Source organism: Ambystoma mexicanum, chromosome 3p, assembly GCF_040938575.1.
Source record: "Ambystoma mexicanum isolate Mex_15411 chromosome 3p, UKY_AmexF1_1, whole genome shotgun sequence".
Classification (NCBI taxonomy): domain Eukaryota; kingdom Metazoa; phylum Chordata; class Amphibia; order Caudata; family Ambystomatidae; genus Ambystoma; species Ambystoma mexicanum.
The window spans coordinates 691,341,282-691,352,674 of record NC_090925.1 but is presented as its reverse complement, the minus strand read 5'-3'; the positions used below and the strand labels follow the sequence as shown (position 1 = coordinate 691,352,674).

The 11,393-nt window shown below is 44.3% G+C and overlaps 1 protein-coding gene across 2 annotated transcripts; it reads left to right on the top strand.

Moving 5' to 3' along the window:
• The first annotated feature begins 252 nt into the window (after positions 1-252).
• On the top strand, positions 253-8,649 carry LOC138580723 (uncharacterized). 2 transcript variants are annotated; one of them, XM_069651490.1, is made up of 2 exons: positions 253-739; positions 887-8,649. In XM_069651490.1, the coding sequence occupies exon 2, from the start codon at positions 2,022-2,024 to the stop codon at positions 4,959-4,961; it is 2,940 nt and encodes a 979-aa protein (XP_069507591.1). In that variant the 5' UTR covers positions 253-739; positions 887-2,021; the 3' UTR covers positions 4,962-8,649. The 2 variants fall into 2 exon arrangements, with proteins under 2 accessions (XP_069507591.1, XP_069507590.1); XM_069651489.1 differs by having other exon boundaries at positions 253-1,149; positions 1,297-8,649.
• Positions 8,650-11,393: the final 2,744 nt, after the last annotated feature.

Sequence of the window (11,393 nt, the reverse complement as noted above, 5' to 3'; positions counted from 1 at the left end):
GACACGCAGGGCAACGATCCTGGCTACTCGGTGAGTTGCATGTCAAGCTCATGGCAGTGTGATGTGGGGAGATGATTGGGGGGAGATATGCATACTTCACCTGGCTGAGATTTGGGGGTGGGGGAGAGATGCACACTTCACCTTGCTGAGATGGGGCGGGGGGAGAGATGCACACTTCACCTGGCTGAGATGGGTGGGGGGAGAGATGCATACTTCACCTGGCTGAGATGGGGGGAGGGAGATGCATACTTCACCTGGCTGAGATTAGCTGAGAGGATGGACCATGCTCATACCCCAAAGCAGGCCAGACATTCGGAAGTGCATTCATAAGTGCACTGGCTGTTGGGCTGCCACGCTGCGGGATTCTGGACTCGTGCTGCTCTCCTTACGGACTCTGGTGAACTTGGTTCCTCGATTTTCCATCACCAGCATCGAGTCGCCAAGAGGAAGTTTTGTCTATGCTGCAACGTGCCTAACTCCGCCTTTTGACTCTGCCCTAGGCACGCCCCCCATCCAGCCTCGCTCTCAAGCCACAGCTTTAAATAATCGAGTGCACGCGCATCGCGCGCGCGCATTCGGAAGTGCATTCATAAGTGCACTGGCTGTTGGGCTGCCACGCTGCGGGATTCTGGACTCGTGCTGCTCTCCTTACGGACTCTGGTGAACTTGGTTCCTCGATTTTCCATCACCAGCATCGAGTCGCCAAGAGGAAGTTTTGTCTATGCTGCAACGTGCCTAAGTAATTACTTAGACTCTAAATGACTTTGGCCGCTCCTGTGTGTCCTTGCTTGCTATCTATGCTATCTGTGCTATTTGTGCCAACTATACATTTGCAAACACACTTTTCAACCTCTCCCTTTCTTTTTCTTTTCCTACTTTTCTGCAGCTCCGCCTTTTGACTCTGCCCTAGGCACGCCCCCCATCCAGCCTCGCTCTCAAGCCACAGCTTTAAATAATCGAGTGCACGCGCATCGCGCGCGCGCATTCGGAAGTGCATTCATAAGTGCACTGGCTGTTGGGCTGCCACGCTGCGGGATTCTGGACTCGTGCTGCTCTCCTTACGGACTCTGGTGAACTTGGTTCCTCGATTTTCCATCACCAGCATCGAGTCGCCAAGAGGAAGTTTTGTCTATGCTGCAACGTGCCTAAGTAATTACTTAGACTCTAAATGACTTTGGCCGCTCCTGTGTGTCCTTGCTTGCTATCTATGCTATCTGTGCTATTTGTGCCAACTATACATTTGCAAACACACTTTTCAACCTCTCCCTTTCTTTTTCTTTTCCTACTTTTCTGCAGCTCCGCCTTTTGACTCTGCCCTAGGCACGCCCCCCATCCAGCCTCGCTCTCAAGCCACAGCTTTAAATAATCGAGTGCACGCGCATCGCGCGCGCGCATTCGGAAGTGCATTCATAAGTGCACTGGCTGTTGGGCTGCCACGCTGCGGGATTCTGGACTCGTGCTGCTCTCCTTACGGACTCTGGTGAACTTGGTTCCTCGATTTTCCATCACCAGCATCGAGTCGCCAAGAGGAAGTTTTGTCTATGCTGCAACGTGCCTAAGTAATTACTTAGACTCTAAATGACTTTGGCCGCTCCTGTGTGTCCTTGCTTGCTATCTATGCTATCTGTGCTATTTGTGCCAACTATACATTTGCAAACACACTTTTCAACCTCTCCCTTTCTTTTTCTTTTCCTACTTTTCTGCAGCTCCGCCTTTTGACTCTGCCCTAGGCACGCCCCCCATCCAGCCTCGCTCTCAAGCCACAGCTTTAAATAATCGAGTGCACGCGCATCGCGCGCGCGCATTCGGAAGTGCATTCATAAGTGCACTGGCTGTTGGGCTGTTCGGCGTCTGAGGTGGGGCGGTCTAGAGCCATACAGTCGGCACTTTGAGGGCCATAGAGGGTGATAATCATTTTTCTCTTCTTTTTGAAGTAATTGCCGGTGTTTTCTTTGATTGAGAGGCCTTAGCTTTAGGCTATCTATTGGCGCTAAATAATCCCGCCCATAAGTTCTACCAGTATGGCCGAGGTCCTTCGTAGAGGTAAAAAATTTAGCAACTATAATCTAAAAAAAAAAAATGAGATGGGCGTGGACGACATATCCTCACCGTTAGATACTGCTCCACCCTCTGCTACCATTGAGGAGGATTTTGAGGTTAACCTCAATTCTATTACCGATGTCTCTCTAGAAAAAATAGCCTCCCTTGGCACAATGCCAGGACTATTTAACTCTGGAAACAGGGTGGAGGATATGGTTATGAACCCCCAAGCTGGTGGTGATGTTAAAACATCCTTCCCTGTGTCCAAGGAAGGCTTGAAGGAGATTGAATCTTTATGTTTATCTAGTGTTTCTTACTCTTCTAAGCCTTCGACACCTCCAGCTGGCAGAGAAAATTATGTGACCGTAGATTCTAAATTCGAGGTTCACGTAGAGATTGAACAAGATCCCTTAAAAGCTACTTGCTCAAAGATGAATATGTCCATGAGTACTTCCCGAGAGTCAAAGTCTCCTCCCATGACCCAAAATGAAATGGCCATCAAAAAAACACAAGGGTCCATCTCTGTCAAGGAAGCTAATAAATTATCCCTTAGAGGATGGGGCATTGAAGAGCCAACCCCTGATCTTAGCCTCGAAAGGGAGGCCAATAACAATGAGATGGGGATAGTGAGTCCCGGATGTCATCCGGCTGACTTCTCTATGCTAGCACCTGCGATCGAGATGGAACTTGGTAAGCGTATCAGACTATCATATGAACCTTCAACCCCTGTGAATAAAAGCAAACATGGGATGGAAAATGTTTTTTTATTTAATAATCTTCCATCTTACTCTTACTCGGTTCCCCATCAATCCAATGTCCAAAAAGAAACACGTCCATTGGGTGGTATTTCTGTACACAGAAAGCCTAGTGCTGGCGTCCCAATTAGTCAGTCTATGAGTTCTCCAGATTCAGAAAAATTGTTGCCTTTAGACTTTCTCCCTTTTCCGGGTCCGGAAATGACTGATGTTTCTCAATCTGAACTTAATGAATCGCTATCTCCGAAACCTATATCACAGGCTATTCATGTCCCGGAAATAGAGAAAAATTGTGATGAAGAGTATCAACAGTGCCTTGAAACTTTCCCTGTTCTAACTCGGATCTTAAATTTATTAGATAAGGGTCATGTGCAAACTCACGAAGAATTAAAAATTCTGCAGATTCAAATGATTGACCTCATAACCAAGCAAAGCAAAATGGAGGGCATGCTGCTTTCATGTAACATGCTATCGTCCCTATGCCATAAAAAGGGAGAGACCTTTAATCCCCACAATATTGCTACACAAACTGAATCATGCAACATGTTCACGTCTTTGGGTCAAAAAAAGGAGGAGATTACCCACTTCCACAATATCGCTACACAAACTAAATCTTTTGCAGAGGCAGTGTCTGAGGGCTCTCAGTTTAGATCTGGTCCCATGAATTCCACTGCTCTATCTATAAAGAAACCAGTGGATGTAAATGCCTCAAATATTGCTTCATTGACAGTCTTGGTCTCAGAGTTGGCTACCAATCTCAAAGCTTTATTAGCTCCAGTGACAAATGTGCATAGTCCTGGAGGAGATGAAAAAAATGATCCCTGCTCTGATAGCCCATCTCCGTTGGTTGATCTTATAGACCCTTGCGAAGAGAGCCTTGAATTAAATCCAACTGAAGAAAAAATCTGTATTGTCTCACAAGAAGCTGCGATTCTCTCATTTCCCCAAACAAAAAAACAACGAAGAGCTCAGGCACGCGCAGAAAAGCGTAATCTTCCTACTAAAAAAATGAAAGGAAATTTAGAAAAAAAACAAAAAAACCAAAGGTGTGAAAAAATTGATAAGCATAATACCCATATGAGAGACATTTGTAACTTATCTGGGGGTGATACGATCATTGATTTGAATCAACTGAATGATGAGTCTAAAGCAATGTTGAACCTTCCGGAACCTACTCAGACGGTCCCAGCCATACAGAAAAAGGCTTTTGGACCGAAAAAGGTATTGGAAACTAACAAAGAGGGTGCTGCTGATGTATGTCAGGTGTCTAAAGAGTCAAAAAGGGTGATTTCCAACATTAAGAAAGAAGATGTATGTCGGGATGATTGTCTAGTAAATGTGAACTTGGTACCTATCTCTCGAGTTTCTCTTTCATCTCAGAAACAAGCTACTCTTTCTAATTTCTATCCCTTGTTGGATTCTAAGAAGACAGAAAAAGTGATTATTGGCCTGGACAATGGGTCAGGTGCTCCCTTAAATATAAAAAGGGAAAAAATTAAAGCCAACACATCTAAGCCTACTTTTAATACCAGCAGCGTTCACTCTGATGGGGTGAAAACTGCTGCAGTGGGCACTATGTTGGGTATTCCACCCGCTCATGTCATATCACAAGAAATAGGTCAGCCGGAGTGTAATGCTGATCGCTTGAATTCATTGTCAAACAGTAGTCCTGCCAAGGCCAATCTTATAGATATTAAGTCGGCTTCTGTAATGGGATGGGAAAGCAACCCTGAACGCTATGGAAAGACACGTTTGAATCGTGCGTTTGTAATGACTGCCATCCAAGACATTCCAGCTCTTCGTATCATCCGCTCTAACGATATTGACTGGGTGAAATTGGCAGATGTGAATAATAACCGAATGATCTGTAAATTTATGTCCCCACTTATTTTGAAATTGTTATGGGAACATAAAGATGACCTAGCATCCATCGGCCTAGTAACTACCATTTTCGCATCAAATGAAGAAGCTACAAACTTTGTAGAAATGTTGTCTCCTACAGCTGAAAGTATCTTGCCATGTTCTAATGCAGGTGATTTGTTCAATTTTGATGCAAAGACCATGAAACAATTCATGGCTTTTATATCGGCGATAAAGGAGTCGTCATGGAAGGATCCTAATAATGTTCAAGTATCAAATTCTTTGAGTAGAATGAGCGAATCCTAGCCCGGCAAAGCCAATAATCTTCTCATGGAATCCATGTGGTCTGGGTAATTTTAAAAAATGGTACTCTCTGAATTACCATCAAAGACCAGATATAATTTTTTTGCAGGAGACCATGTGTCAAACTACCTTTGTAATAGAGGGCTACTCTGCCTTCGTTCAGGTTGCAAAGCGGGGTCCTTTTGGAAGGCCTTCAGGTGGTCTTGCGATTCTGATTAATTCTGCCTATAAATGTTCTACAGAATTGATTAGTTGTTCTGCCTCTATTTTAGCCTGTGCATTGATTGATGATGAAGATCCTTCCATGACTCTTATACTGCTTTGCATTTACTGGAATAAATTAAGTACGTCAATTGAGACCATCTTAGATGAATTGAATACTGTGCTTGAAAAGGGTTTTATATTGTTTCCCACAGCTAGGATAATTGCAGGGGGTGACTTAAATTGTTATTGTTATGATGAAGCTTCTCACTCCAGTGTTATGTGGAACAATCACTCAATGGTCTCCAAGAGATATGGGCAAATGTGGAACTCCTCCTTTCTGGAATGGGATATGCAAACTCCACTATTTCCACTCGAACCTTTTAACTACACCTGGGCAAGAGCTAACCTTAAATCTCTAATTGACTACTTCTTTGTTTCATCTGGGCTATACTCGTGTGTGGACTCCGTGATGATTATAGATCCAGCAATAGGAGACCATATGATACTATCTCTCTCTCTCAATATACCTATGTCTCGTTATAATGACGAGTTATTACTTACTTTAATAGAACCTGATCGCCCTGGCTTATCTGTGAAGTGGAACCACAAGGTATGCCTTACTTTTATTGAATGCCTTGAGTGCGACTATGATATCACTCATCATTCTAACCTAGTAGGCCTTCCCCTTGTACAAATTGACAATAAAAATACAAACAGAATTAAAATCCATCTTTTAAAATTAAAAGAATTCTTAAAAAAGAAGACTCATCTCCTTTCTAACCATACTCATAAATTTAATCTTCAAGTGGCGCATTTGAAGGCTCAAAAAAACTCAGAAATTAGAACACTCAGAAAAGGCAACACTTCTCTATCAATCTGCTCTGATCTTATTAGAATTGTTAGACAACATTACAGAAACAAGCTAAAATGGTTGAAGAGCCGCTTACACTACGAAGATAACCAGAAAGTCTTCTATCACTTACTAAAACATGATTCTAGGCAAATATGGAATACCTTGCGCACTATCTCTAGTGACTCTGCTACTTTGATTGACTCAGTGATTTCCGCTGAAACCTGGGTCACCTACATTAGATCTAAATTTCAACTACCTGATCGTTTTAAAATTCTAAAAGGTAGCGAGCCTAAGCTACCCCTCAAAACATTACCTTTGTGGTCGATTGGCGATATCATTGACGCTATAGGGAAACTTAAACCCTCCAGGGCCTCTGGACCAGATGGTATCCCCCCTTGTGTATACAAAGCTAATCCTCCCTTTTGGGCTCGTATTCTCAAAATCAAATTTGACTCTATTTTGTTTTCTGGTATTATTCCTCTGTCCTGGACCTCTGCTTTGGTTATTCCTATCTATAAAAAAGGTCCTCCTAATCTCCCTGCAAATTATCGCCCAATAGCGTTAACTGATGCCTCCTCAAAAGTCTTTTCATTACTCTTGTTACAAGAACTACAAATGTACATTAATGACGGCAACCTCTTGTCTCCCTACCAAGTAGGTTTTAGGAAACATATAGGTTGTCCTCTTAATGCCACCATTCTTTGCCATCTTCAGGCCTTTACTTCCTCCTCCAACCAAGGCCCTGTCTACATAGCTAGTTTGGACCTCACTGCGGCTTTTGATTGCGTCATTCGTGAGATACTATGGAAGAAGTTGCTGGCCATTGGGATTCCGCATCACCTGGTGGCATTGATTGCTTTGCTGCATAAAAATACCTCCTATCGCATCCGATTGAACAAAGAAGGAGCTCTTACTAACCCCATTCAAACGGAAATAGGGGTGAAACAGGGTTGTATTATGGCAGCGGTGCTATTCAATTTATATCTCTTGGGTCTGGATGAGAAATGGGTGATTGGAGAATGTTTTCCAGCCAAGCTTGGTACCATCAAGTTGAATTGGATAGGTTTTGCAGACGACCTACTATTCTTTGACCGAACCCCTTTTGGGCTTCAGCGGAAACTAGACCTATTTGCAAACTTTGCCCACACCCATCATCTACTTGTAAACCCTATGAAATCTTCTATACTTATTTTTTCGGGTGGAAAATTGAATTCGCATCGCTTTTCCTGGTTTCTTACTGGTATGAAAGTAGAATACGCTGTTTCGATTCGGTACCTGGGTTATCCCCTTACTGACTCATACTCGATAACAATGTGGAAACAATTTCTTAATCAAAAAGTGAAAATCTTTGCTTCACAAATGAAAATTATTTTCTATCGATACTGCATGTTCTCTCTCCTGCCTCTTATTCAATTTTACCTCCAGAAAGTTGAGCCCATTATACTATACTTACTAGATATCTGCAGCTATGACATTGATGATTTCCTGAATATATTGCAGGGAAAGTTGTGGAAAACTGTGTTGGGCATGGCTTTATCTATTCCAAATGTAATGATATGCCATGAACTGAACTTATTACCTTTGTCAGTAAAACATAATTGGAGATGTATCACAAACTACTCTAAAATGCTTAATCCGCCCAAGAACACATTATACTCTGAATTAAATAAAATCTTGGGTTATTCATATATAAAATCGTTACATACTCAAACTATAAAAATTACTAATATCCTTTCAAAAATTAATGAGACTCCTGATTCCATTAGTATGTGGCTACCGAGTCAAAAAAAAAAATACCAAAGATTCTTTTGGAGCATGATGATGGACAAAATGGGTACTTATCCATCATTCGATCAATACAATCTCTATCGAGGCAAATGGGAATGTAGACTAAAATATTTAATACAGTTTCCGTCTGCATTTGCAAGGAAAATCTATATGCGTTTCAGACTAAATCAATTCCGCACACGTCAACGGACACAAAATTGGGCCGCTGGCTCTAAGAGTCCTGATGCGATTCTCTGTCGCTTTTGCGAAAATGTTAATACACCCGAAACACTTAAACATCTGGTGATTTATTGTTCTTTTTTTGAGTTATGGCGTATTCAAATATTTGATAGCTCCTTTTCTTGTTCAGCTATCTCAAGAGAATCTCTTTGGAGACGCTGCATGGAAGGCTACAGTCAAAGTTTGATTCTTAAATTGACAAATCTACTTGTAATAATTGAAGCCAAAATGGTAGAAGAACTGAAAACCGATTGAATATTCTTGGAGAAACGGTTTAGAAATTATTTTGGCTAAAGATTTGTATTTTTACTTATTAGTGACTATTATCTTATTTTGCTTATTATATTGCTCTGGAAATGAGCAGAGACCGCTATGCTGCTGCTCACCTATTATGTGGTTGTTCACTTATATGGTTTATTTATATTGGTTTTTTAACCTAGTAACCATTATGCGCGTTGAATAGCCTTAAAGAGCTCTGTAAATGTTAGTTTAAACACTGTAAGGTGTTTTACTAAGTGTCGATGAAACACTGTTATGTGTAACTATAATATGTGAATGTGTTTACTCTACTATTTTATGTCACTCTTTTAGTCCTTGTTTATCTTCTAAACAATTCTTTTAATGTAAATGTTGTACTGTAAAGGAATTAACTGTAAAGGTTTTTTCTTAAATAAACCAAATACAAAAAAAAAAAAAAAAAAAAAAAAAAAGCAGGCCAGACTGGATCTGACACCTGACACCTAAATGCAAGACGTAAGCTGCACTACTATGAAAATAAGGCAGTGCTGCAACCATTCCACAGCCATCAACATGTACACTGCACATAATCAGACCGTAGCCCCTGCAACACAATGCAGCGACATGCAGTTAGTATGGCCAATGCAAATGACCGAATACCATCATCACAATGGACATGTGTTCATTAGTGCGTACAAAGAAGTAACATGAGGCCAAAATACAGAATCTCACTCCTACACCACCACAGAGGTCCAGCATACCAGCATGGCTACATCAGGCGTGGAAAGTCAAATCATCAAGAGTCTGGCTTCAACGGTTACAGGATAAAAGCATACAATTAACTACACATCCCTAGATCATGGGAACAACCGGCGTGGGCAACCAGAGTGCATGAGCACTAATGAGGAATAGGACACCCCTGCACCCACTAGACGATGCCACGCACACCTGTCGATCATATTAATTCACACATTGCAGTTACTTTGAGTAGCTCTATTCATGCATGGATATGTGGATGCAAACAGGAAATAAATGCATGCTATTGTGTCATTGATACAGGTCCCATTTGATGTAATCACTTACACATAACCATTGTTGCACACAAGCAGGTGATGCTGGCTATCCCTTCAAGAGATGGCTCTTTACCCCTGTCCGGAACCCGCAGAACAGGCACGAAGAGGACTACAATCGTGCACATACACGTACCCGTGTGGTGATCGAGCAGACATTTGGGATTTTGAAGGCACAGTTTCGCTGCCTCAGCAAGTCTGGTGGGGTAGTACTCCTGTACGGGCATGAGAAGGTGGGCAAGATCATAATGGCATGTGTCATGCTACACAATATGTGCATCAGACGGAATGTGCCTCTGCCCCCTGACGTTGAACTGCAACCATCTGACGAGGGGGATGAGGAGGGAGGAGATGGGGCTGTACATCAGGGAGGTAGCGATGCACAGGAGGGACGTGCCGTGCGCCAGACTTTGATTAACCAATGTTTCTAACACACATGGATGCAGAGTGTGCCATGGAGGTTGGACTCAGGGCACTGGTTGTGTCGGGGACATGGACACTGTACACTGTTCACCAATAAAGCACACGTACACAATAAGCAATGTTCACATGTGAATTCTCATATCACAACAGGTGTATTGAACATAAAGAACACTGAATGTGCACAAGCCCTCAACCCCATACACCCTCTCCCCCCTCTAACTCCCCCCTCAACCTCACCACACACCCACTCCCCTCTCCCCCTCACCCCACAACTTCCCCACACACCCACTCCCCACCCCCCTGCCCCCTCAACTTCCCCACACACCCTCTCCCCCTCCGCCTCCCCCCTCAACTTCCCCACACACCCTCTCCCCCCTCAACTTCCCCACACATGGTGTGCACTTGCATGCACCTTTAGTCTGCAATAGTTCGGAATGGCAGGCTGCACCTACACCCCTTGTCCACTGCCAGCATCGGGTGGACCCATGTCCGACCTGGGCAAGTTTCGCACAGACCTACACAGGGGGCTTGTCTGTGTGGAGCTGGCATTGGAGGAGGTGCCTGGTTGTTCGATCACCTGTGCGGGACGCAGGGCCTCCAAGGCTTCCACCATGCGGGTGAGGACCTGCCTCACAGCCGCCAATTCATTGCATATGTTTGTGGAAGTTGACTCAATGGAAGCTTTGAGGGACGCTGCACATTCCCTGAAATCCTCCCTTGCCTGGCCATTTTCAATGATGTGCTGGGTCACCAGCGCTGTCAGCTCCTTCTGGCGCTGTTGGATGACCGTGATTCTCTCTTGCCTGTCCCGGACACTGGTGGATGTCGAGGCTGCATGCAACATGGTTGCTGCATCATACATGCTCCCTGTTGGGCTGGAGCTCCCTGGCCATGACTCCACAGCAGACAGCTCATGGCTGCTGGCATTGTGTATGCTGGGAGGGGAGAGGTGGGGTGACTGCAGGGGGCCTGTTGCGGTAGGTGTTCCGGGTGTCGGACTATGTGCATCATCATCCGACACGGGTGTCGTGGCAGCTGCCTCTCTGATAGCACTGCTGGCAGTGGAAACAGAGCCTTCAGCCACTGGCTCATGTGTGGTGGTGGCTGGTGTGGGTGCTGTGGTGGTGGCCCTTTTGCACAGTGGTGCTGTAGCTTCGTGGGTTGTGTTGGGATTTTGTGGTGGTCCTGGTTTCACTCTTCCCCTTGATGTTGAGGGCCTGTTTGCTCCCCCTGTGCCCCTGGACTTCTTCACTGGTGTTGCGGGCTGCTCCGTGGGGTCCTGATCATCACTGTCAGATTGTGTGCCTGTGGGGGACCAAGAGAGGGACAGCATCACTGATGGGTCTACGCGCATCAGGCATGCATTGGGGTAGCTGCAGTTCTATGGAATGGCAGGTATTTGCCGTTGGAGTAGTGACATACGGGTTGCTTGCCTTATGGGTGGGTCATGCAGGGATGCGTTTGGGCTGACACATGTATGGGGTGCATCATGCATGTGGACGAGATGGTGCTGTGCACTGCCTGTAGGCAGGGTTGTGTGAATGTCTCTGGTGGCCCCTGCATTGCATCATTTCACTGTCAGTTCGGGGGGACATCTTCATGGTTTGCATTACAGTGGTTTATTTGGGACACTTACCTGCA